Source organism: Lepidochelys kempii, chromosome 2 (genome assembly GCF_965140285.1).
Source record: "Lepidochelys kempii isolate rLepKem1 chromosome 2, rLepKem1.hap1, whole genome shotgun sequence".
Lineage (NCBI taxonomy): Eukaryota > Metazoa > Chordata > Testudines > Cheloniidae > Lepidochelys > Lepidochelys kempii.
The window spans coordinates 183,609,717-183,634,501 of record NC_136381.1 but is presented as its reverse complement, the minus strand read 5'-3'; the positions used below and the strand labels follow the sequence as shown (position 1 = coordinate 183,634,501).

Here is a 24,785-nt window from a genome sequence, read left to right as displayed (position 1 = left end):
CTCTACTTGAGAATTTAAGTCCCGTTTTCAGAAGTGACTTGGGCATTTAAGTCCCATTAACTTTCCGTGAGACTTGGGATCCCGAGTGCCTAACCCACTTCTGAAAAATGAGACTTAGGGATCCTAAGTCACTTAGGCGCTTTTGAAAATGTTCACCCTCCATAGTCCTGGGATAAATGCCCATCTCTCCCAGTGAAGTCACTAGGAAATCTCATCTCAATGGGTACAGAAAGAGGCCCTTAGAGAATCAAAAGTGTTCAACACCTTGAGGGACTGGACTTGAATTTCACAGACGATGAGGGTGCTCAGCAAATCCCGGGACTGGGAGCTAGCACCGAACATATTTGGGCCCTTGGCACACTCGCTTTCTATTGTATGAAAGGAAACAAGACTAATTTAAACCATATGTTGCAATGCCATAGTGACAGCATGGGAATGACAGTCCAAGTGTGACAAACCAACTGTCACCAGTCCCAGTTTTATAGAACGTTTTAATGAAAGGAGCTGGGGGAAGACTTTTTCATATGGGGATGAATGCTAAAAAGGGTGCAATTCATAATACCGTCAACTGAACAGAGTGCTTCGTCTTGATTTTCCAAAGATCAGGCATGTTTATATATTTTTCCTCCTTCCAAATAACAGTCCCATCTAACGCAATGGGCTAAAATAGCAGAGACTGGGCACTGCTGGCAAGGATACAGCAGCCACAGAAGACTCCCTGCCTGACCCCCTAAATGACATCAGTGTGTCAAGCTTGTGTAATGAGTCAAGGCCACATATGCACACAAACACCGCAGTCCTCAGCTAAACCTCACTGCTGGAGGCTTAATGTTTATGGGCCTGCCTCCTCGCTCCTTTTTCATCCACTGCACAGCTCTGTATGACACCAAACAACAGTCTAGCGCTCTCTCGTCTGCTTCCTCAGTGACTCTTGCCACTGCTGCTGTCTCTCTGATTTTGTTTCCAGTTGGTACACTTTAAGATTTACCATCCCCTGTTTCATTCCTTTCATTCCTCCATCAAAATGTTTGGATCATTTTCTTTGATCTCTGGTATAAAAGGTTGTTTAACCGTAAATGTATTTTTTTTAATTTCTGCATAATTATTTTTCCCTTCGTTCCAATTAAAAAAAAAACAGCAGCAACCATCACATCATCAAAAATCTGTTAAGTGCACAGGCTAAAGGTTATTCTTTTTTTTCCTTTCTCCCCAGAGTACCCTTGAAACAAAGCATTACCATAGCAACAGCCCCGGCTGCTCCCTAGATAAGGAGGGCAGGAGCACACAGCAGCCGCAGTGAAGAAAGTTCCTTCTTCAGTGAGTGCTGACCCTGTATCACACCCATCCCAGAGCCTTTCACCGGTCGGTAAGTACGTCTGCACACATGCACTTTACCTTTGCTTGAGTAACCATTTTTTTCTTGCCAGGTTTCAGAGCAGCAGCCGTGTTAGTCTGTAGTCACCAGGATCAAGTTAGTTACAGTCATTTGATATTTTCTAGTTGCACTTCTGTAGACTGTATTATCTATACCGATGCTGAGCTCGCAGTGAAGTTCAGGACTCCAAGTACTCCACAGGATCGATTTAGAAGAAGTAAACATAGGATACCATATGGGGAAAGTTGGAGGTAGACTGAGTGGTGAACGGGAAAGCTGGAATGGCGGATTAAGTGCTATGGAGACAAATGTGTCAGTTTATTTTAATTGCATTATTTCATGAACAAATTGTCAGAATATGAAAGATTAGGATTTTATCCAACTAAAAAGAAATGGCATGTGTCGGGTATGTCTTGCTCCTCGGGGAATTAATCAGGCATGTTCGGTAATCTCTAAGTACAGCAACTTTTTTGAACAGAAACTCAGACATTTTATTCTGCTTTTGAGCCATTAATTCAAGTTTAGCTTCTGCTACTACAGGGCCTGATCCAAATCCCCGTGTGTGAGTCTCTCCATGGATTTGGCAGACTATTCAAAATCAATTTTGTGAGCTCAGTGCAACACACAGAGTTATTTGTCAGAGGTCTGGGTGGACAAAGAATGCACAGTCCGGGTTTTAAACACATGCGGTATTATGTATCATAGACATGGTACATTTTGAGGCTTTGCTTTATAAAAACAAATACAGACTACCCTGGTGGGAATTTTTGGAAACAACCACCTAGGGTTAAATGAGACTTATAACTCTGGAGTAGAAACTTTGTATAATGCCATCAGGGCTCAAGTAAAGGCAAGTTACTCTGATGAGGTGGTATAAAACTACAGTGATCAAACTGCCAGTGAAGAATTTCACTTTGAGACCACTTGAAAAAAACCTGTCAGTCTCCTTGTGTGTGGCATACATTTTCTAATCTTAATGTGCTTAATTCAAAAACCTACCAGAGGACTTACTTGTGCAGGTGGCAGAATATAATCGGGGTATAGAAGAAAGAGCCCACTCTCTAGTAATGAAATCAACTCTTGACTTCTGATCAGAGGAGAATGGACCATTCTCCACTGTCTTGCTCCTGGAATAGTCATTTTCAGCTGTGCTAAGTGAGTGCGTAGTAGGTGTAAAACACTATTGTACCAGAATGGTAGCATTTTACACCCACTTTGCACAAATGTAAATGGCTGCACTAGGTGCAAAACAGGAATGAACTGAGCCTCTGGCTCTTTTTTAGGGCTCAATCGTAAGGCCTCTTGCTTTCCCATAGAGGGGACTAAGGCGATTCCCCACTCTCCCAGGTGCGCAATCCACATTGTAAGAGCCTCCAAAGGATTGGGGGCAGGGGAGAGAAGCTGCCAACAGGCAGGCAGGGGTTAGAATTCTGCCTACCCCACCTCAGAGTCGACAGAGAAGGGGAAGCACGAGCAAAAAGGCTGGCACAGCTTATTTCCCCCTTGGTGTGAAGAAGCACCAGCTTGTGATTCTTGAAGTCACAGGCCAGGTCTACACTACAGAAAAATCCACACCCCCAAGTGACAGTGGGAAGGCGTCTCCCATTGACATAGCTACCACCTCTCAGGGAGGTGGAATAGGGTTTGCACACACAAGCGTTTACTTCAGTGTAACTTACGTCACTCAGGAGGGTGGCTTTTTCACATCCCTGAGCAACTTAAGTTACACCGAAGTAAGCGGTAGTGTGGACAGCGCTAGGTCGGTGGGAGAAGCTCCCTCGCTGACATAGCTACTGCCACTTGGGGAGTAATTTTGCCCATGGGAGAGTACTCTCCAAGAGGAGAGAGCGTCGGCATTCGCAGCGCTACGGCTACGTTGGTACAGCTGCGCCGCTGCAGCGATTCCGGTGTGGAATAGCCCTAAGTACGCCAACAGGAGAAGCTCTCCCGTCAGCGTTGGAGCATCTTCACTTAAGCAGCACAGCACAGCCGCACCCGTGCAGCCTTTTAAGTGCAGACCTGCCCACAGTCCGATTCACGTCCTGCCACTGAAGTAGCGCAGCCCTTCACTGCTATGTCCGTTGGGCAACACCCTATCAAATATTCATAGTTACCACGTGCAGCTCTGTAGTGCATCAAGAGCAGCTAGAAAAGCACTGCTCACTTGCATGCACACAAACACATTCGTGCACACTTGCAATCCCACCTCTAAATATAAGGCTGTAGCTGGCGGCCCTTACTCACACAAACAGTCCTCTCAAAATAAGAGGATCTGATTCTGCTCCCATTAAAGTCAGTGAAGATTTTTCCATTGGCTTCAGTGGAAGCAGGATTGGGCCCAAGGCACTATTCCCCTGAGGAGGGGGCCAGATCTTTAATCTCTCATACCCTGTTTTTCTTTTTATTGAAATTTGATTGCTAAGAAGGGAAAAAATAAACAAGAAAATAACAGGTTTCAGAGTAACAGCTGTGTTAGTCTGTATTCTCAAAAAGAAAAGGAGGACTTGTGGCACCTTAGAGACTAACCAATTTATTTGAGCATGAGCTTTCGTGAGCTACAGCTCACTTCATCGGATGCATTCAGTGGGTTTTCCACTGAATGCATCCGATGAAGTGAGCTGTAGCTCACGAAAGCTCATGCTCAAATAAATTGGTTAGTCTCTAAGGTGCCACAAGTCCTCCTTTTCTTTTTAAGAAAATAACAGGCACACAGTCCTCTAAACAAGCAGTCCCGGTCCTTGCCTCAGAACATTATAATTAAAACTGGAAGAAGAATATTTGGGGTTATAAGTCAATAGCATTTTCCTTTTAAAATACTATACAAAAGTTCACATTAATTATTGGCATGTGTATATTTTTAATTAAGTGCACTGGGTCCAGGGGAAATGTAAGTACCGTGCATTATAACTATTTCTATGGTAACATTTTTATTAACTAGCAGCATAAATATTCATATTTAACCTGCATTACTTACCACCATATAACAAAAGAGTCTTCTCAACAGCTATTATTTATGCACCATCCATGCCAACTTTTCAAAGGTCTCTTCAACGACTGCATGCGGGGGTGTTGCTCTTATTTTTCTTGCTGACCACACTACTTATGGGCTCAGACCATCTTCTGGGTGAATAGACCATCCAGGGGCTTGTGTGACAGATGTGTGCGCTACTGAGCCATTAGAAGGCGCACCTTGGTAAAGCTTGCAAGGCTTCAACATATATTTTGTAAATCTACCCTATGCATGGAAAGCTTGCAATAGAAATTTGTAATAAATCACGTCCCCTTAATGTGAAACACTAAGGTCTATTGTCATCTACAATTTCAGCAGGGGTTAGCTTCTGTTAACATTAATAGCAATTGCAGCTGTAGTCACGTAGCGAAGAATAGCCCTGCTGGTGTATCATCTGACAACTAAACAGTCATTTATTACTTATGCAACTTTTTAATCTTCATGCAGTTATAGTAAAAGAAAGTCTCAACCAGTTTTAAGCATATGTAATTGTGATGGAACTTAAGGGCATGATTTTGAAAGGTGGGCCTGTGCAATTAAGCATGAAAATAGCAGAATTCAATATGCACGTTGTCCACTTAGACAACTCTGTGCACAAACATTATTTTGTTTGTACACTCAGGCAGATGGCAAGGCAATTGGGCATATGCAATCATGCATGACTGTCTTTAAAAGCTCGGCCCCAAATGACCTAGTTATTACTTATTTTGTAAGGTAACTGCTGCTAATCAGTTATTAAGAGGTACAGGTGTACTTTTAGCTTTCTTTATGCGGTAAGACGTTTTATAACGTTAATAAAAGCAGCAATAGGCTAGTAATAAAACCTCAAATCCCCAAACCTTCAAATTTCATTTAAAGAGGCCTTCATATTTGACACACAACCCACCATCCCCTCCTTCATGAATCCAAAGCTACCTCTACAGTTTTAGTCCTACATCAGAATCAAAATGTGACCAAGGCCTATTTTTTTTCATTTCGTTTCAGATGTGGTAAAAATCTCAAACAGACAGGTTTTCCTCATGAGATTTTAGTCCAGGAGTGTTAATTTCACAAGATTCCCATCAATTTAGGCAGAAATCTGTGAGAACAGCTCTCTTGAATCTAACCCAAAACCCTAGCCTGCCTATGACCTAAACTTAAAACCTGAGCTAAACCAAATCTAGATTTTAAAAAACTGCTTTCTTTGCCCCATCTATGTAAAATACTCTTATCTAATTGAAAACTGAACTAAACTTCAATGGAAGATGATTTTCAATACAGTAACTTCTCGCTTAACGTTGTAGTTATGTTCCTGAAAAATGCTACTTTAAGCGAAACAATGTTAAGCTAATCCAATTTCCCCATCAGAATTAATGTAAATGTGGGGGGGGGGGTTAGGTTCCACGGAAATTTTTTTCACCAGACAAAAGACTATATTGTGTATATATATATATATATATACACATACACATATACAGTATAAGTTTTAAACAAACAATTTAATACCGTATACAGCAATGATGATTGTGAAGCTTGGTTGAGGTGGTGAAGTCAGAGGGTGGAATATTTCCCAGGGATGCCTTACTGCTAAATGATGAACTCGCACTCGGCTGAGCCCCCCCAGGGTTAACACATTGTTGTTAATGTAGCCTCACACTCTAGAAGACAGCACGAATGGAGGGAGGGGAGACAGCATGGCAGAGAGAGACAAAGACACACACCGAGTGTGTGTGAGTGTGAGAGAGAGAGAGAGAGATGCGCATTGCCCCTTTAAGTAGCTGACCCCAGTCTAAGTACATTGCCTTTTTAAGTAGATCAGCAAGCTGAGACAGCAGCTGCTGCCAGCAAGCTCCCTCTGTCCTGAGCCCTGTCATATTCCCCTCCCCCCACGCTCTATGGAGATAGGGTAAAGGAGTGGGGGGCAGAAGTGGGGGGCAACCCTGACATTAGCACAGCAAGCAGGAGGCTCCCGGGAGCAGCTCCAAGGCAGAGGGCAGGAGCAGCACATGGTAGTGGGGGGTGGGACAGCTGAACTGCCGGGCAATTGATAGCCTGCTGGGCGGCTGCTACATGGGGAGCTGCTGGGGGGCTGCCAGTCCACCCTGGTTCCAAGCCCCCACCAGCTAGCTGCAATGGGCTGCTCTTTCTGCAAGCAGTGGAGAAAGCAGGTGGCTGCCAAACAACATTATAAGGGAGCATTGCACAACTTTAAACGAGCATGTTCCCTAATTGATCAGCAACGTAACAACAAAACCATGTTAACTGGGACAACATTAAGTGAGGAGTTCCTGTATAACATTAAAACCTTTCAATTTTGGCAATTAATCAGTTACTGCCAAGAGGGTGGGGGGGTTTTGTTGTCTTTTTTTTGTAGAAAGTGTAGATGTTTTCTTTGTGGTAAAAGAATGCATCTGGAACATCTGTATATGTACTTTAAGGTGTTTTAATAAAGTCATCCAGTGAGTCAAATTCCTGGTCAAAAGGATTGCCTCATTTTTGCTGTGTTCGCCTTGGACTGTTTAGCAATTTACTGATGCCAAAGAAGCTGTTAGCGGGTGAGACGTTCCAGGTATTCTTCATCTGCCTTTCCATCCCCTGGACATATGAAGGCCAAAAGGATTTGAACTATCACATGGCCGTGACTCAGCTGGTGAGCTAATCCCGAGAGGAACTGGATGGCCTTTAGTAATCTACCCAGAGTCACTGTTTTTTTCAGTCTCTCCGGCCATTCCCCAATCCTTCCCATCCATAAGGACAGCCATTAAAATGTTATGCCATGTGCTTTCACAATTAGCAACAAATAGCCAACCTGCTCCAAAACTGGAACTCATTAATAGCTAAAAGAGAGCACTGTGAATGCCCCACTCCCCACCCACCTCAGCCCTGCCCGGTTTCAGCCTTTGCTAACCCAAGGAATGAGAATCTAGGTAACCCTTCCGGCCCAGAAGTGTCAGTCTAAATTCTTGCACAAACCTAATTCTTATGCAAAACTCTGCATTCATGCAGAAAACGTCTCACACTGGGCCAGATTAATCCCTCCTACAACTCTGCTGAAATCACTAAAGTTGCACAAAGAATGAATGTGGCCCATTATCTCTACATACATATCTATCTTAATCCATCATGTACAATAATTTCCTTAAAAGATGACTGATATCAAGCAGAGAATGCAGAATGTCATAGCATGTTGGCCAGCTGAAAAAGAGCTGCATTCAAGATGCTAAAATATGAGCTCCAGAAAATATGTGCTTCCATTTCAAAAAGGAAATTAATTATCCTCACATCTTTCTTGTCTAGAATTTTTGAACATTATTCAATAATTCACTTCTTGGGTGAATTTTATGTTATTGCTTTGTGAAAGCACATTTAGAATTCTTCAGTTATGTGCAGATAAACTGTGCATGGCTTTCCGTTCTAAGTATCATTGCACCTAGATGCTTTGAAAAAATTTACACTTCATCTCTTTTAGAGTAACCTATTGGTCTGTGATACCACAAAGCCGCCTGCGAAGATTTTACAGCTTTCTAAAATTGAGACTAGCTATGGGCGAACCTCAAAAGGTTGAAGGGTCAACCTCATCACTAGTAGCCACACGGGGGCTCTCCAGAAGTGCGAAGTTTGAATGGGTCACATAGTAATCATTATGTATGGTTTCCAGTTTTCCAGTTCTGTCCTGCCAAAAGTTAATGGCCCCCCATTGATTTGAAACGGTCACACTTCTTTCTACATTTTTATTGTGGTTACAAACACCACCTAAGATGGCTATAGCTGAAAGGGATTAGAGAAGCAACAAAAACAAAAAAAACAAAACACCACACAGTTTTTCGTTTATTTTTCCACTGTGCTTAATTTGTGCATTTGACAGCGCTTCCTGCTCTATGGTCAGTGTTACTGTTTCCCCTGTACAGGCTGTTTGTTAGTCAGTTTTCCCTGTCAGTGTGGATCTGTTGCAGCAACGTGAATGAGAAAATCATTTGTAGAAACAGGAAAATGTTGTTGTAAAACCACCAACCTTCCTCCCACACAAAATAATAAGTATTTACAGTGCCTACCACAGTGGTGCTCGGGTCCTTGCATGAGTGCTTTAAATTAATGGCTCTCAACCTTTCCAGACTACTGTATCCCTTTAAGGAGTCTGATTTGTCTTCTGTACCCCCACTTACACCTCACTTAAAAACTGCTTGCTAACAAAATCAGACATAAAAATACAAAAAGGGTCACAGCATAGTATTACTGAAAAATGGCTTACATTCTCATTTTTACCATATAATTATAAAATAAATGAATTTGAATAGAAATATTGTACTTACATTTCAGTGTATAGTATATAGAGCAGTATAAACAAGTCATTGTCTGTATGAAATTTTAGTTTGTACTGACTTTGCTAGTGCTTTTTATGTAGCCTGTTGTAAAACTAGGCAAATATCTAGACGAGTTGATGTACCCCCTGGAAGACCCCTGCTTACCCCCAGGGGTACACATCTAGGGTCCGTCCACCAACGGCCGTGCAGGCATGCACACTGCACTTGGGCATGGGGTGAGGTAGGGGGTGAAGTGGGGAGTGGTGATGGGGAAGCTTGGGGCATGCAGGGCTGCGGCAACTCCCCAGCCCTGGGGCTGTGGCGCAGTGAGGAGAGAGGCCTTTCACCCTCAGCCTGGGGCTGCGGTGGGGCAAGACGCCTCTCCCCCAGCCCAGATGCTGTTGTGGGGAGAGAGGGCTGTGGGGAGTTCTCTCTCCCTGCCGCAGCCCTGGGCAGCCTGCACCCCAAAGCTCTCATCCCCAGCCCCACCCCAGAGTCAGCACCCCCAGTCAGAACCCTCACCCCCCTGCACCCCAACCCTCTGCCCCAGCCCTGAGTCCCCTCCCACACTCCAAACCCCTCAGCCCCACCCCCACCACACATCACCTCCATATTGGTGCACATAACAAAATTAATTTTTCTCATCCATGTGCAGAATGAGAGGGAACACTGGTACACGTACCCCTGGTTGAGAACCACTGCTCTGAATAAATAGCATTAACACCAAAAACAAATAGCAGGGGGACTCAGAGACTGGTATAGAACCTGGAACTATTTTTAACTTACAATTAGATTTCAAGTTCACTGTGCCCTTTTAAATAGATTCCTTCAAAACTAATTGTTAAAAACCCTCCCATCTGGCCTGCTCCTTTTTAGGCTGGCAGATGTTGCTTTAGAATCTGCAGCTTTGCATTCATCAGTGGGAGTGGGGAGTCGGGGTCAGAAGGCAGTTAGCCCATACAGCTCACAAGCACTCCAAGAACAACCAGGCCAGCAGTGGCTGTATGGCAAAAATCATTTTGAAAACAGGAACTTCCCAGGGCTGGTTGGAAGGAACTGATTGGACAGAATATAAATATATCTGTTTTATTATGTGCTGCTTTTTGTTGTTGTAGCTTCAAGAAAGAAAAACTTTTCAATGATGTCAACTGAATATGTGCAACCACTTGATATCCCAGAAGACAGATTGGACAAGCGAGACTCACACTGCAACCGTTTAGGTAAGTGTTATTATGGTGATGTTAGTCTCTAAGGTGCCACAAGTACTCCCTTTCTTTTTATGGTGATATCAGTGACTTGTAATTGGAGAGGTGTCTTCTTTACATCATTAAGTACTGTCCATTGGCTTTTTCTTTCCAAGAGATACAACTGAGCCCTCGTGAAACCCGATAGACTGTGCCTTCTGGTAACACATCTGTTGCCAGATGGACAGGCAAAGGGTGTCTTTCCTGCACATAATATTAGCTGAAGCTCGAGAAGGAAATTAATTAAAGAGTGGAAAGGAGAAAGAGTCATTGTTCCTTTTCGAGACAGAGAAAGAGAAGTGCTTTTATCCATTATACAATAATAAACTGGAAGCTAAGATATATCTGAGCCTTTACTACACCCACTTTCTATGTGCAATTTCAGTAAAAGATTTTAAATTTTCCTTTTGCCTATATTTGCACAGAATTTTATTTTTTTTCCCTTTATTGTCAATCCATGTCCTTTCTAGAGCTGACTTTTTATATAACTTTTGCTCTTGGAGTACCAGAGGCATCTCTGCTCATACATGCTTCTAAATATGAGGCTTTCAAGACTTTGATAGATGTGCCTTTTGCATATTTTTGTATTTTGCATATTCGCCTTTGCTTCACATGTCATTACTTTATTCCAGCCTTCCAAAATTGTCATGAAGATTTGCTAACCCAGGCACAAAAATCTACTTGCCTACCCATACACTGGTGATAATAATGAAATACAAATGATATTTTATTTGTCCCAGGCAAGGATAATTTTGCAAGCCTGCTTTACTCACACACAACCAAGATATCTGAGTCTTGAGTGTGATTTCACACTGGACGCACCTGAGTTCCCAACCCAGTTCAGGGTTCTTTTATGGTAGGGGCTTTATAAACACAAAATAAAAAATGTCTCTCTTCTGAAGAACTTACCATCTAAATAGACAAAACAGACAAAAGATGGGAGAAAGGAAGCATTATTATCCCCATTTTACTGGTGTGGAACTGAGGCACACAGGAATAAATTATTTTACTCAAGATCACATGGGAAGTCTGTGGCACAGCTGTGCATTGAATCCAAAACTTCTGAGTACCAGTGCAGTGCCTTAATCATAAAGTCATTCATCCTTCCTTTCACTAGTCCATGGAAGTACGATGGTGTGAAATCTAGGAAGTGAAATCAGAATCAGGCCCCTTTTGTTAAGCAAAGTTTCCAAATGAAAAGCAAAGCTGACAAACCCAACCAAAGCCAAATTTAAAAACCAAATCTCTGGTTTGTGTGATATTATTAGTGATGGGTCAACCTCAAAAGACTCAATTTGTTGAGCTTGACTACGCATCCAGAAATTTGGATAACTGTCTAGAATGTACCTAGACTACCTGATGAGTCAAGTCCTGCTTCAATATACACTGGTGCAAATCCAGAGTAACTCCACCAAAGTCAATGGGAGCTGTGGTTTCAGAGGACCTCTTAAAATTAGTCCTATTATTTAGGTGTCTAAATATGGCATCTAAGAATGAAAATATTAGCTTTAACATCTGTGTCACTCTATAATATGGGTATAATTCTTCCCTTCTTCACTGTGAGGTTTAATTCTCTAAGGCCAGCATAAGGCACTTAAATCTCACTTATGCCCTGTTTTTAGTGGTATTAAGGCCTTTGTGATGGCCTTCTGTACAGAGGTGAATATACTTTGTGTTTTAACCAACTAGGGTGGAAGTATTGTTATTAAAGCGAGCCCTTCGTTTAATTCTGAGATTCATAATTTTCTATCAGCTAGGTATTTTTTTCCCCCCCACGCAGATGACCTTTCAGAACAGTTGATTAAGAATTGTGACCTCAAAAAGAAACCAAGAAAGGGTAAAAATATCCAGGCTTCCCAGAACAGCGAGCTGGAACAGAAAAAGCCGAGGAGAAAAGATACACCTGCATTACACACCCCACCACCTATACCAGGTAACACAGCTTAGTAATACTGAAATCTGACAAACCTCTGTTGTTTCCTGGTTTACTTGTATTCACTAGGAATTGAATAAAAATATTTCTGCCCTCAATTCTCCTACATCTTTGTGTGCCTACCTATGGCAGGGAGGGAGAATAGGATTCTCAAAAGCACTCAGTGTTGAAATGTATGAAAAATTCACACCCCTGAGACATGTAGTTAAGCCAACTAGAACCCCCTGTGGACCCAACTAGGTTGACAGAAGAATTCTTCCGTCAACCTAGCTACCGCCTCTTAAGGAGATGGATTAACTACATAGATGGAAAAAGCTCTTCCCTCACTGTAGCAAGTGTCTACACTACGGCACTACAGTGGCCCACTCCAGCACCATAGTTGTGCCACTGTACTGTAAGCATACCCTGAGTATATTAAGTTAGATGAGTGCAATTTTTATCAGTGTAGATGAGGCTTAAGTAATATTTATTGTGTATGGTTCCCTGCAGGCATGCTCTCAGACTTTTCAGAACATTTAATTAAAAGGTGTGACATCGCAAAAAAACCACAGACGGGCAAAGTGAGTTCAGTCTCTCAGCTTACTGATCAGGAACAGAAAAAACCCAGGAGAAAAGATACACCTGCAATACACATCCCACCCCTTATACCAGGTAAGAGCATTAGCACAGCTTTCAAAGGTAAAAAATAAAGGGCAGTTAGCTGGGAACACCCTCTGGTGTAAGGGACATCACTGATCTGCCCACTCTGCTTAACTTATCTAATCAGACCTAGTTTGATCTACTTATTTTTCTTATTCCCAATTGGAATTATTGTTATTATTTGTGTTGCAGTAGTGATCAAAACGTGCTAGGTTCTGTACAAAGATAGGACTCAGTCCGTGTTCTGAAGAGCTTACAATCTGAAAGAAATGGAGAAAGGGAGATCTCTTTTGACTTACCCCTGATGAGAACAAAGAATGAGTTCAGAGTTCAAATTAAAAAAAGAACAGACCCAAATCTTTGCCCACCATTTGGTTTGAATTTTGACCACTTAGATTGTAAGCTCTTTGGGGGGCAGGAGCAGTTTCTTTGTTCTGTGTTTGTACAGCTCCAAACATAACGGGTAAAGGTGAGTACTCATGTGAACTCATCCAAGCCCCTTGTGGGTCATTTATCAATAATCTAGTCTTCCAGTTTTTGTTGGGACCAGAATTTTGTTATCAGTCCTCTCCTCACCTCTCACCCATGTAGAGAATGGTGAAAGCAGAAAGGAGCATGATTTAATAGGTAAAGCACAGGACTAAGAGGCAAGAACACCTGGCTTGTTATCCTGGCTCTGCCATTGACTTACTATGTGGCCTTGAGAAAGTCACTTAGACCAAAATTTTCAAAATTTGGGTGCCTAAATATAGGCACTTGAATCCATCTCTAGGCATCTAATTTAAGCATGGTATGATTATCGGTTGTGCTGAGCACCTACAGTCCTGGGTGACTTTTAGGCCCTGATCCCTCACTGTGGCCAAGCACATTTCAGGAAGGGGATGTCGAGGTGGCTGTAAGTGCTCTTGTGGCCCCTCTGCTGCCAGGCTGCAGGATTGGGGGTGGGAAAAAAGGGGTTCGAATTATAGTCAGCCCCCGGTGGTTCCAAGCATCTGTAACAACAGTGAGAGACTGTCAGAAGGCCCCAGCGACGCCCCCTTATCCAGCTGCAGGGGCAAAGCGAGCATATGAGACTATCTCACTGGAAGATCATGACATACACTGAGGTGATCTGACAGTGGTGACCATCCAGACAACAATGGCTTCAGGGCCTTTCTGTAGCAGTGGTGCAGCCGGAGAGGCCATGGAGCAGTTAACTAGCTTAGGCATCCAGAAGGACTCCGCCACCCAAATTTGAACATTGTGGCCTTAATGTCTTTGTTTCTTAGTTTCCTGATCTGCAAAAAAGATACTGCTCCTTACTCTCCCTGCACCACAAAGGCATTGTTAGCCTTAATTAGCTAATTTTGCACAGTGCTTTGAAGATGTAAAGCATCATATCAGCGTCAAATATTACTACTGTTCAGGGAGGAATGAGCTATTGCCAGTCAGAAGAAGCAATGTCTCAGCTGTTTCCAAATCACTGGGGAGGGAGGGACAGCTCCAAAACTAGTGTTAAATGGTTCATAAAGTAAGATACCACTGGAGCGGGACACTTACTAGATAGTAAGGAGCACTAGAAAAGAAAAGGCCTAAGGACCTGATTCAGCAAAGCATTTCAGTGCATGCTTACATTTAGAAACACTTGGCACACAGAGAGAGAGACAGAAAAAAGTAAAGGAAAGAAAATTATAGAGGGAAACAATGATAAGAAGCACCTTAGAAATATTCCTACCAGACAGATGGGGAAAAAACCCAAAAAAACTAAAAATAGACCTGAGGAAATATAAGCCCTTTGGGCCAGATTTCCAATGGTATCTCAATGCCTAAAGTTATAGATAGGCATCACCTGGAATTTACAGAATTGTCTAAACAAGTTAGGCACCTAAATGTGTGATGCTTCCCGGGGCACCCAAGGTTAGGAGGCACCAGCCCTTTGCGTGAGGAAGTCTTGTCTGTGCCTGCTCTGGGTCAGCTCCCTGAAACCACCAGCCTCTGGCAGCACAACCGCTGCTTTCCAGGCCTCACTATCTGTAGAAGCAGTGACAGGCACACACCAATCCCCGAGTCCTGCAAGCATGCCCTATTCCTTTGAACACGCACAGAACTAGATCTGCTGTTCCCAAAGGAATAGCACACAGCATCTTGTAAGCATCAGCTCAGAGTCCCTGCTTTACTTAACAGACAGCATTTAGATAGATTAGATTAGTGGGAACAAGAATAAATTTATTATCAAAGAACAGAGATTCAAGTGATAGAGAGTGAGAATAAGGGAAACAAATGGTTACAGATAAAACAAAATCATAACACGCATTCTAGCGACTAAGCTTAACTAACTAAGTATTCCTCCACCTCCTAAAGATAGCTTACCCAAAGTTCTTTCTCCAGGGTTTTCTCCAGTTTGGCTAAGACTTCTTCTCATCAGATCAAGCCCACTGGCATATTGTCCTCACAGGTTGAAGGAATGAGGGTTTCAGAGTAACAGCCGTGTTAGTCTGTATTCGCAAAAAGAAAAGGAGTACTTGTGGCACCTTAGAGACTAACCAATTTATTTGAGCATGAGCTTTCGTGAGCTACAGCTCACTTCATCGGATGCATACTCTGGAAACTGCAGAAGACATTATATACACAGAGACCATGAAACAATACCTCCTTCCACCCCACTCTCCTGCTGGTAATAGCTTATCTAAAGTGATCACTCTCCTTACAATGTGTATGATAATCAAGTTGGGCCATTTCCAGCACAAATCCAGGTTTTCTCACCCTCCCCCCACACACACACACAAACTCACTCTCCTGCTGGAATGAGGGTACATCTCCGCATCCCTTTGTTATACCCCCAAAAGTTAATTGTCCTTACTTGTAAACAGGGCTCTGCACAATCAGACCTTAGCACTTGTGCCACCCCATTAAAATCTAGTGTTGACTGACTTGCAGGATCAAGGCCTAAACTGAATTTTCAAACAAATTTGCTTGCACTTTTTTTTGTTCGTTTCATTCAAATACTCTAGTGAACGTGCCTGGGAGGTAGGGGAAATCAATTTTAAGTAAATATTGGAATCATTAGAGGCATCTTTGAGGACCTGGGCCCAGGTGATCTCTCCAATTGCAGCTGTTTCATTTTCAAATGTTGACTGTCAAGCACTTGAAATGAACTATTCATAAGCAAGAGATACAGACCAAAAATTACTGGGACAAATTATTTGGCAAAAAATTTCAAACAACAACAAATCTGAAGAAAAAGCCGTCTCTTCGCAGTCATTTTGAGAGCAGAAACAGAGGTACAGCTTGTCAAACCATTTGTAATAAATTATTAACCTGTCTCTATCCTAGCTTGAAAATATAGAATCTGACTCTGTCCTGTACCTTTAGCTCCACCCCGACTCACCCTCTCAGCCATGCCTTGGAAGGCGGATCGTGTGGAACCAATTTTGTCAGCTCTACACTGTTCCTATGCTGTGGATATCTCCCCTGACCACTTGCAGTACCTTTGAATCCCCTCTATGTATGGGGCAGCAGAAACCTCCCCCCATAAATTGCTATGTAAGTGGCAGGTATTTGGTGGCAGGAATCCACAGAGCATGGCAGAGATGAAGGCGTTAAAGTGAAACTGAAAATATTTTGTTCCTGTTTTTAGTAAACAGCAATGTACTTCTTTTTATGAGCACTATATTAAATATAATCTCTGCTATAGCAGGATGCAGCTACGGCTGACTTAACATTTGTCATCCAAATTCATTTAGTTTAACATGTACCTCTCTAGCATTCACAATCTCTAGCGAGCATTTAAGTGAGAAAGAGGGCCCCTAGTGGCTGTTCAAAGATCTTTACCGTTTCTACCCCCAGTACTTTTTTCATTCTGATAGACTTTGCAAAGGATAGAGGAAGTTAATGGAAGTTAGAGTAGTAGAGGATTTTATTTTATTATAATCTCCAGAGGATTTGCCAGCCAAGAAACACCAAAAGGGAATAAAGTAAAACAAAGAAAAATGCAGTGGCTTTAAGCTCTGTAACAAAAATCAGTGCATGTGTCCAATTTCTAAGGAATGTGGCCGCTGATAAAAAATGACACACACCTCAGGCTTGATTTAGTACTGACGTTTTACGTCAGCAGGACTCAGCTGATTTTCATTTCATGAAACTGGACTAACAAAGTGGTGAATGAGCAGGCCACCTTAATCCCCTATGAATTCAATCCCAGTGGCCTGCTCATTACTGCCTCTCCCTAGATACAGCATTACCATCCCAGCTGCCTCTCTATGCGTACAGTTCTCCTCATGTCCCATCTTATCATCCCTATGGCATATTCTGTGCGTGTGACACGGGTGGAGTGGCTTGTGTGCCTGGGTTTGAATGTCTCCCCTTTCAAAGAATCATATTTTCTTTTCAGGCTGGATACTGGAGGACAGAAAGCTGATATTTAGACGTAGGCTGCAGTGGTGCATGGCTTGCAGGAAGAGAGTGACTTGCTGTGGACTAGTCCAGTATTTACAATTTATTTACTTTTAGGGTAAGGCAGCAAGGAGAGAATAAATAAAATGAGGTCTTGTAGAACAGCTGAGCAAACCAAAATCTCAATTATAGGCTCAAACCCGAGATGCCCCAGCAGGGTTATTTGCAGCAAATAAACATAAAAGGGCCTTTCTGTCCCTACTCCTCTATTATTGCAGTTGCTGGATGTGCGGCCTATGTAGCACACTCCATGTTCAGTGCTCTCTCAATAACTTGCACTGTTGGGTGTTCCAGTTTGAGTTTTTATTTTCCTCCCTAGTTGCTACTAAAGGCCAACGCTTCAAGCATTACCAAAACTACAAACCAACACTACCTATTTTAGCTTAATTAACCAATATTTTAAAAGCTGTCTTCACAAACATTTCTCCCATAGACAGAGCTGAAAATGTCGCCCCTTGGCGCCTCCCTCCATTTTTGATTAGCTGTCCTTGATCACTCGAGATCAGACCTATCCACTTTTGGGTGGCCAGAGACTCTCCAGGGACTGTCTCCGTCACACTTAATCATAGAATCATAGAATATCAGGGCTGGAAGGGACCCCAGAAGGTCATCTAGTCCAACCCCCTGCTTGAAGCAGGACCAATTCCCAGTTAAATCATCCCAGCCAGGGCTTTGTCAAGCCTGACCTTAAAAACCTCTAAGGAAGGAGATTCTACCACCTCCCTAGGTAACACATTCCAGTGTTTCACCACCCTCTTAGTGAAAAAGTTTTTCCTAATATCCAACCTAAACCTCCCCCACTGCAACTTGAGACCATTACTCCTCATTCTGTCATCTGCTACCATTGAGAACAGTCTAGAGCCATCCCCTTTGGAACCCCCTTTCAGGTAGTTGAAAGCAGCTATCAAATCCCCCCTCATTCTTCTCTTCTGCAGGCTAAACAATCCCAGCTCCCTCAGCCTCTCCTCATAAGTCATGTGTTCCAGACCCCTAATCATTTTTGTTGCCCTTCGCTGGACTCTCTCCAATTTATCCACATCCTTCTTGTAGTGTGGGGCCCAAAACTGGACAGAGTACTCCAGATGAGGCCTCACCAATGTCGAATAGAGGGGAACGATCACGTCCCTCGATCTGCTCGCTATGCCCCTACTTATACATCCCAAAATGCCATTGGCCTTCTTGGCAACAAGGGCACACTGCTGACTCATATCCAGCTTCTCGTCCACTGTCACCCCTAGGTCCTTTTCCACAGAACTGCTGCCTAGCCATTCGGTCCCTAGTCTGTAGCTGTGCATTGGGTTCTTCCGTCCTAAGTGCAGGACCCTGCACGTATCCTTATTGAACCTCATCCGATTTCTTTTGGCCCAATCCTCCAATTTGTCTAGGTCCTTCTGTATCCTATCCCTCCCCTCCAGCGTATCTACCACTCCTCCCAGTTTAGTATCATCCGCAAATTTGCTGAGAGTGCAATCCACACCATCCTCCAGATCATTTATGAAGATATTGAACAAAACCGGCCCCAGGACCGACCCTTGGGGCACTCCACTTGATACCGGCTGCCAACTAGACATGGAGCCATTGATCACTACCCGTTGAGCCCGACAATCTAGCCAGCTTTCTACCCACCTTATAGTGCATTCATCCAGCCCATACTTCCTTAACTTGCTGACAAGGATACTGTGGGAGACCGTGTCAAAAGCTTTGCTAAAGTCAAGAAACAATACATCCACTGCTTTCCCTTCATCCACAGAACCAGTAATCTCATCATAAAAGGCGATTAGATTAGTCAGGCATGACCTCTCCCTGAAATCAATGGGATTGCTCCTGGAATGAGGGAGACAGAATCAAGTCCATACTACTTTACATCTTCCAAACACTTAACAAACATGGACTAATCTTCAGAACACTCCATGAGGTACACAAGTATTTACAGATTGGAAACCGAGGCACACAGAGGGTAAGAGTCTTGCCCAAGGCTACAGCGAGTCCCCAAAGACAGAATAGGACTCCTGGTTCTCTCTCCAGTGCTCAGTCTAGAGCACAACTATCAATACCAGCAAGCTATGCAAAAACACAATAATGTCCAGAATTATTACTTCTAATACATCAAAACATCCCAATGAAGATCAGGGGCCAATTGTCCTATGTACTGTGAGAGAGTCCCTGCCTCAAGGACTTTATAAGCTACATGAACAAGACTGGTAAACGTGAAGAGGAAAGGGGGAAAGGAAATATTCTTACCTCCATGTTACAGATGAGGAACTGAGTCAGAGAGAGATTAAATGACTTGCCTGAGGTCACATAGGAAGTCACTGGCAGAGCTGGAAATTCAACCCAGTCTCCTGAGTCCCAGTCTCGTGCCCTAAAGCAGAAGATCACCCTTCCTCTCCAGAATAGGAGATGCATTCAAAGGGATTCTGAGTCCCAGTAAATTTGCCATTCCTGCCTCATTTTATCTTAACCTTCTAGTTAGAGATACATGTGCAGCCAATCTACTCATGGATAGGGGATCATGTGTGTTGCAATAAGTAACCCAAAGTATTTGATAAATTACGGTGGCATTCAAGATGCAAATCTTACTGGAGCAATGCTTGCATTTAAAAATCTCTCTTTTCCCCAGTATGCTATGGATAAATGTAAGTTCATCATTAGTAAGTGACATTAAAAAATAATTAACAGGTACAAAACTTGCCCCATTAGTTGTTGTTTTTCAAATGCAAGCATGTGACATCTATAGACAGATCACTTTAGAAAAACAAAAGCTATTTGAATGGCAAAAAAATCAAATCATCCCACATCTTGGACTTCTGATGGAATAAAGGAGGGGAAATGGCCCCGATCTCCATCAGTGGGAGTTTGACACCTCAGTACCTTCAAGGATCTGGGCCAATGTAACCACAATTCTAATATAGCTTCCTCCTCCGCCCTGACTGTAAATGATCAGCATCAGATTTGAAACACCTTTTATTACTAGCCTCACTTAGCAGCATATTCAAATAACTTAATTTCTGAAGAGCCCTCTGCAAATGTAGGGTTTGACAAGAATGTAACTATTTGGGAGAACATGGCAAAGCTGTTCCTGACAAGTGGATATCTGAGATCATTAGAAAACCACACTTTCAAGCCCTCTTCCTCTCCTTTGCTAAGCCAGTTTAACTGACTCCCTCAGGATTTCCCTTACACCGAGGAAGTCTCTGCATGTTGTAGCACCAGCAAAGCAGCTCTACACCATCCCCTCTCCAGCCTCAGTATGACAGGAATTGCCCTGTGATTGATAGACAGTTAAATATAACCTAGAGTCACCCAGAGGAAGCTCTAAGGGGCACCAAGGACCACACTGGCAACAGATCCTCTACCTGCCCTTGCTAAACTGTACTCAGCACAGCTCTGACATGGACCTTAGAGTCTGAAGCCTTTGATAGCCTAGTGTTGGGCTACAGATTTCTCATCAGCACTAGGTTCTATTGCAAACTACTACTCCTACTTTATTTATTTAGACACTGCTTTATAATTCAAAGCTGCTGGCAGACATTAATGATAGATAATCTATTAATTCTTAAAACATCTCTATGAAGCTATGCTGAATGTTATGATGCCCATTTTACAGATGGGAAAGCTGAGGCAGAGAGGCTCAGTGAACTGCCCAGACACTAAATCAGTAAGCAGAGCCAAGATTAGCACACAGGTGTTACTAATCCCACTGCTCTGCACATTCAATCTAGACCACACTAGCTTTTGCTTTTGATCTACATACCACACTGCACCAGCTTCAGGAATCCTGCCAGGATTATATCTTGTGACCACTCTCAGTCGCCACTACACTCTATTCTGATGAGCATGTGATTTACTATTATTGAATGACAACTCCCCCTTATAGCTGGGCTGCTGATTTCTGTTGCTGCCCTCCAGCTGTGCCTAGCTCCCTGGTCCTTGAAGACAATTTCTGCTAAAATTAGCTGTGGCAGGTGGAATTACTTCAAGCAGGGGGTAATTTTGATGCTCCTAGAGTCTGGCTAGGAGCCCATTTGCTTTTTCCTCATTATTTGGTAACTCAGATAAGAACCAAGAAGCATTGGAGATAGGATTATAGATCATAGCTCTAAACTTTAGTTTTGTTTGCTATACATTATAAGCCTCCATTGCAGGCATGGAGCATTTTGGAAAAGATGCAGAGATAAAGGGATAAAAATCAATGTCTGTATTTTTGCTCTGTGGAAATTTGTTTGCTAGGGGGCTGAGTTGAAACCTGGGTGTGGAACATTTCTCTGGCTCCATCACCTTAAAATAGCATCCCTGTTACCAGTTTCCAGTAACAGCCACTCAATGGCTGTTTGAAGGACACACCATTGTGTTTCAGACTTACCTTTGAAGTGTCATCCAAGCCTTTGAAATGGTTTCCCTCCCCCAGTAAAATCAGCTAATTGGTAAAAAACCCCATACAAAGAAAACCAGACCTGAATTCAAAATAGTAATTTAGGTCAGTCATCTCTGTCCTTAATTCCTCACCTCTAGAAGAGAGTCCAGAATTGAAGAAAGCCTTCCTGTGTGGGACATGGCTTCCTTTGCTCTATTTTCAGACTTCATGAACTGCTTCATTATGAGAGGACTTTCAACACAGAAAGAAAGAAGATGTGTTGGTTTGACAGAACAACTTGGCACGTTGGAGTGCACTGACAGCAAAACAGGAGGCGACTGACTTAAAGCGATTTGCTTGGCTTCAAGTCCGGGTTTCCCTCACCCTGTTCATGGAATATTTTAGCCACCATGCTAAAGACAGTAGAAATAAAACATACTGCGGAGGCTGTTAATTGTTTTTTTTAATAGGAACGGGCAAAACAAACCAGTTCAGCTCAAATAAGGATTGAGTAGAACCTTTGCCTGTTGGATCCCATTGGTTGATTTTAACATTTCATTTTAGGGGCATCATTTTTTAATTATATTTTTTTACTTATTTGCATCACTGTAGTGCATAGAGGCCCCAGTCAGTAGTGGGGCTTCCTTGTTCTAGGCACTAGGTTCTTACATTCGAAACACACTAGACAGACAAAAGGTGGGAGCTCACAAACAGGGGCAGACACATTAAATGATAGGTCACATAGGAGTTCTGTGGCTCATTGAACCCAAATCTCTTGAATCCCAGTCCTGTGCTTTAACCACAAGATCATCCTTCCTCTCTGTATTATGCTGTACAGTTCTCCAGGGCCTTGGCAATAGGTGTTTGGTTTTCTTAATTATCCTTAGTATTATTTAGACAGATCTTCTTTGATGCATGTTCAATTCACGAAGTTCAGTATTGCTTGTGCTGATACAATGTCTTTAGTAATGCATGGGAGCCTGTTCAGCATTGATCCAAGTTCATATTTGTATTTACATTTGCAACATGTTGCCATTAGATTTGTTTCAGTGGGGATGATATTGGATGTGTGGGAGCTCGCTGTTAAGTCTTTCAACATTTGCCCATTCTGGAACCTGCATTTGCAAAATCTAAGTAATAAACAGTCCAGTAGATTTCTGAGAATAAACCACAATGTGCTAGTTATTTGAGCAGGTATCAGCAGTGTGTGAGAATGTCCAATAATTTTAATTACGAAGTGCAAATACAGACATGAGTTTCAGGTTTACTAAATATTAGGGGCCTGATTATCCAAATTTAATCAGAAGCAACTCCACTGAAATCAGCAGAGCTATGCTAGTGTCAAAACAATTGGAAAGGATAGAAAATTAGGCCCTTGTAAACAATGAATATGTTAACATGACTAGTATTGTTTGTTTTGTTTTGTTTTAATATTTTTTTCCTGTTTAAGGTACTAACATGCTTAAAGAAGAAAAGCAGACAGTGATTGTGGAAGATGATGAAAAGGATGGAGAAAAAACCCTTATTTAAGATTATTGAGATCTCCAAAACTTTTGTAAATAATTCCAGATCATTCAAAATGGTATAACAAAGCCCATTTGTTTTTATAAATAATTTTTGAAAGCATGCACAGCATTTAAGCTAGTACCAAATGCTTATCTGTAACTCATGGAGGTCATGGCTAGCATTGGAAAAGATGAAAGTAAATAGACTTGTGGTTAGGGTTGGAAGAAATATCTTGTATTATCTAGACCTACCATGCAGATCCCATTGAAGACACATTTTTTTGGCCATCTCTAACAGTGGCCACAAGGGATGCCAGCTAGCCATTATAGCTAACACCACATAACAGGGTGGGACAGTGTGGGATACCCACTAACTAATGACAGGCTTCTCTTGTAAGAAGAGAGCTCCTATAGGTCTACCCCACAGAAGGACAGCACCAGACAGAAGTAGGCCAGCTTCTACACCACCCCCATTTTTCCCCATGGTTGTGAAAATTTGGCTAAAGATTTTAGTGTGTGCTTGTGTCCTGATTCTGTATTTCATTACCCCAGCTTTACTCTGGTGGAATATCAGTGACTGAGGTGAAGTTACACGAGCATAAAAGTGAACAATCGATTCCATAGATCCTAAAATTGAATCCAAACGGCTCTTGCATGTACAGTATAAGTTCAGTACCCATATTTGTAATTTTCTCCTTTGTTATAACCTGTGAGTTTGCTCTAATACCAAAAATTAGAACCTCATAAGAGCCATCAACTTTGAAACCTTAACTATTACAAAGCACACTGCTATCAGCAAAGAAGTTTCCTAAAAGTGCAACATTTGTAATTTAGACTGGTATGTATTATTGAATTTTTAGTGTCAACGTTCCTTTTCCAAAGTTGGTAGAATATGAACTAGTTGGGGTAGCTGATCTTTTAATCTGCATGTTTTCTTTTGGTAAGTGCTTTTAATTCAAACCTAGCCTGTTCGGAGGTGCTGTTAAGATTAAAAATCCTTGTTGGAGAATGAGATAATCGTACACAATAATGTTTTCGCTATATTATGTGGTAACAGTTATTTACAACTTAATTCATACAAAATGTCTCATAGTGCATCACAGACAATTACGTTCGATATAGTTCAAACAAATAGAACTAAGTACCTAAAGAATGTGACACAAAACAGATGGTCAGTGTAAAAACTGGGTGTTCTCATGGTTGTTCCTACTAGTCAGGTACCCACCCGTAAAAAGCTCCAACGCTACTAACATCAATCTGTCCTTTATTGAGTCCTTCAGCAGAGAGGTCAATGACTGTGTAGCCTGGCAGACTGAATTCAATTATCCTTTTAATGTCCAACATGCTTACCTCTTTAAGAGGGCTGAGGAACACTGGCTGCAAGGAAACTTACAACGTAGCTACTTCTGCTGTATCTGAAACTTCAGTTTCCAAAGCTATTGATCCAGCACCATTCACAAGCATTCAATTCATTAATAAATATTTAGAGGCAATGTATACCTTGTATGGTAAATCAATGACAATACCATAAAAATTACATGGCAAAACTTGTACAGTGGACTAGAAGTTACCAACTGCCTATTTGATAGATTTTTTTAACTGAATATTAATGTATAGAGTAGATAAAATATTAACAGAAACCCACATATCAAATAACAATATTAATGTATGGTGAGCAGTGAGTGTATGTTACAGGTAATGCTTTGCCATTCAAGTTACAATTCATTTCCTGGTATGGTCTGTCTACACAACCAATGCACTAATTGTTTTTGAGCTATTATTATGTAGGCCATGGTTGTGGTTCTTTATTCACAGTTTTCTTTTAAGTGGTCAATGAGGGACAGCAAGCTCTGGTCAATATCTGCACCTGTCCTCTTTCTTAATGTAACACGCCTTTTCCACTGGAAGAATTTCCCACACCCTATTCCAATGGTCACAATCAGTGGGGAAATTGTGTATTTGATCCTAGAACATCACAGTTCAAGTAGCCCGAGCAGGGTGTCTGGACGAGGTG

At 42.2% G+C, this 24,785-nt stretch overlaps 1 protein-coding gene across 4 annotated transcripts; it reads left to right on the top strand.

Moving 5' to 3' along the window:
- Nucleotides 1-1,229: 1,229 nt before the first annotated feature.
- PPP1R17 (protein phosphatase 1 regulatory subunit 17) lies at nucleotides 1,230-23,784 on the top strand. Of its 4 annotated transcripts, none has more exons than XM_073329498.2 (5): nucleotides 1,230-1,366; nucleotides 9,781-9,885; nucleotides 11,690-11,842; nucleotides 12,332-12,493; nucleotides 22,717-23,784. In XM_073329498.2, exons 2-5 carry the CDS (start codon nucleotides 9,804-9,806, stop codon nucleotides 22,794-22,796), a joined length of 477 nt encoding a protein of 158 aa, XP_073185599.1. In that variant the 5' UTR covers nucleotides 1,230-1,366; nucleotides 9,781-9,803; the 3' UTR covers nucleotides 22,797-23,784. The 4 variants fall into 4 exon arrangements, with proteins under 4 accessions (XP_073185599.1, XP_073185598.1, XP_073185597.1 ...); XM_073329497.2 differs by having other exon boundaries at nucleotides 11,663-11,842; XM_073329496.2 differs by lacking the exon at nucleotides 22,717-23,784 and adding an exon at nucleotides 15,833-15,999.
- Nucleotides 23,785-24,785: the final 1,001 nt, after the last annotated feature.

What these genes read in the sequence shown, in the direction of transcription:
- PPP1R17 (XM_073329494.2), top strand. Translation starts at nt 9,804, where the DNA reads ATGATGTCAACTGAATATGTGCAACCACTTGATATCCCAGAAGACAGA. An exon ending in CACCCCACCACCTATACCAG is followed by an intron (nt 11,843 to 12,331) that starts GTAACACAGCTT and finishes GGTTCCCTGCAG; the next exon opens with GCATGCTCTCAGACTTTTCA. An exon ending in CATCCCACCCCTTATACCAG is followed by an intron (nt 12,494 to 15,832) that starts GTAAGAGCATTA and finishes CTGTACCTTTAG; the next exon opens with CTCCACCCCGACTCACCCTC.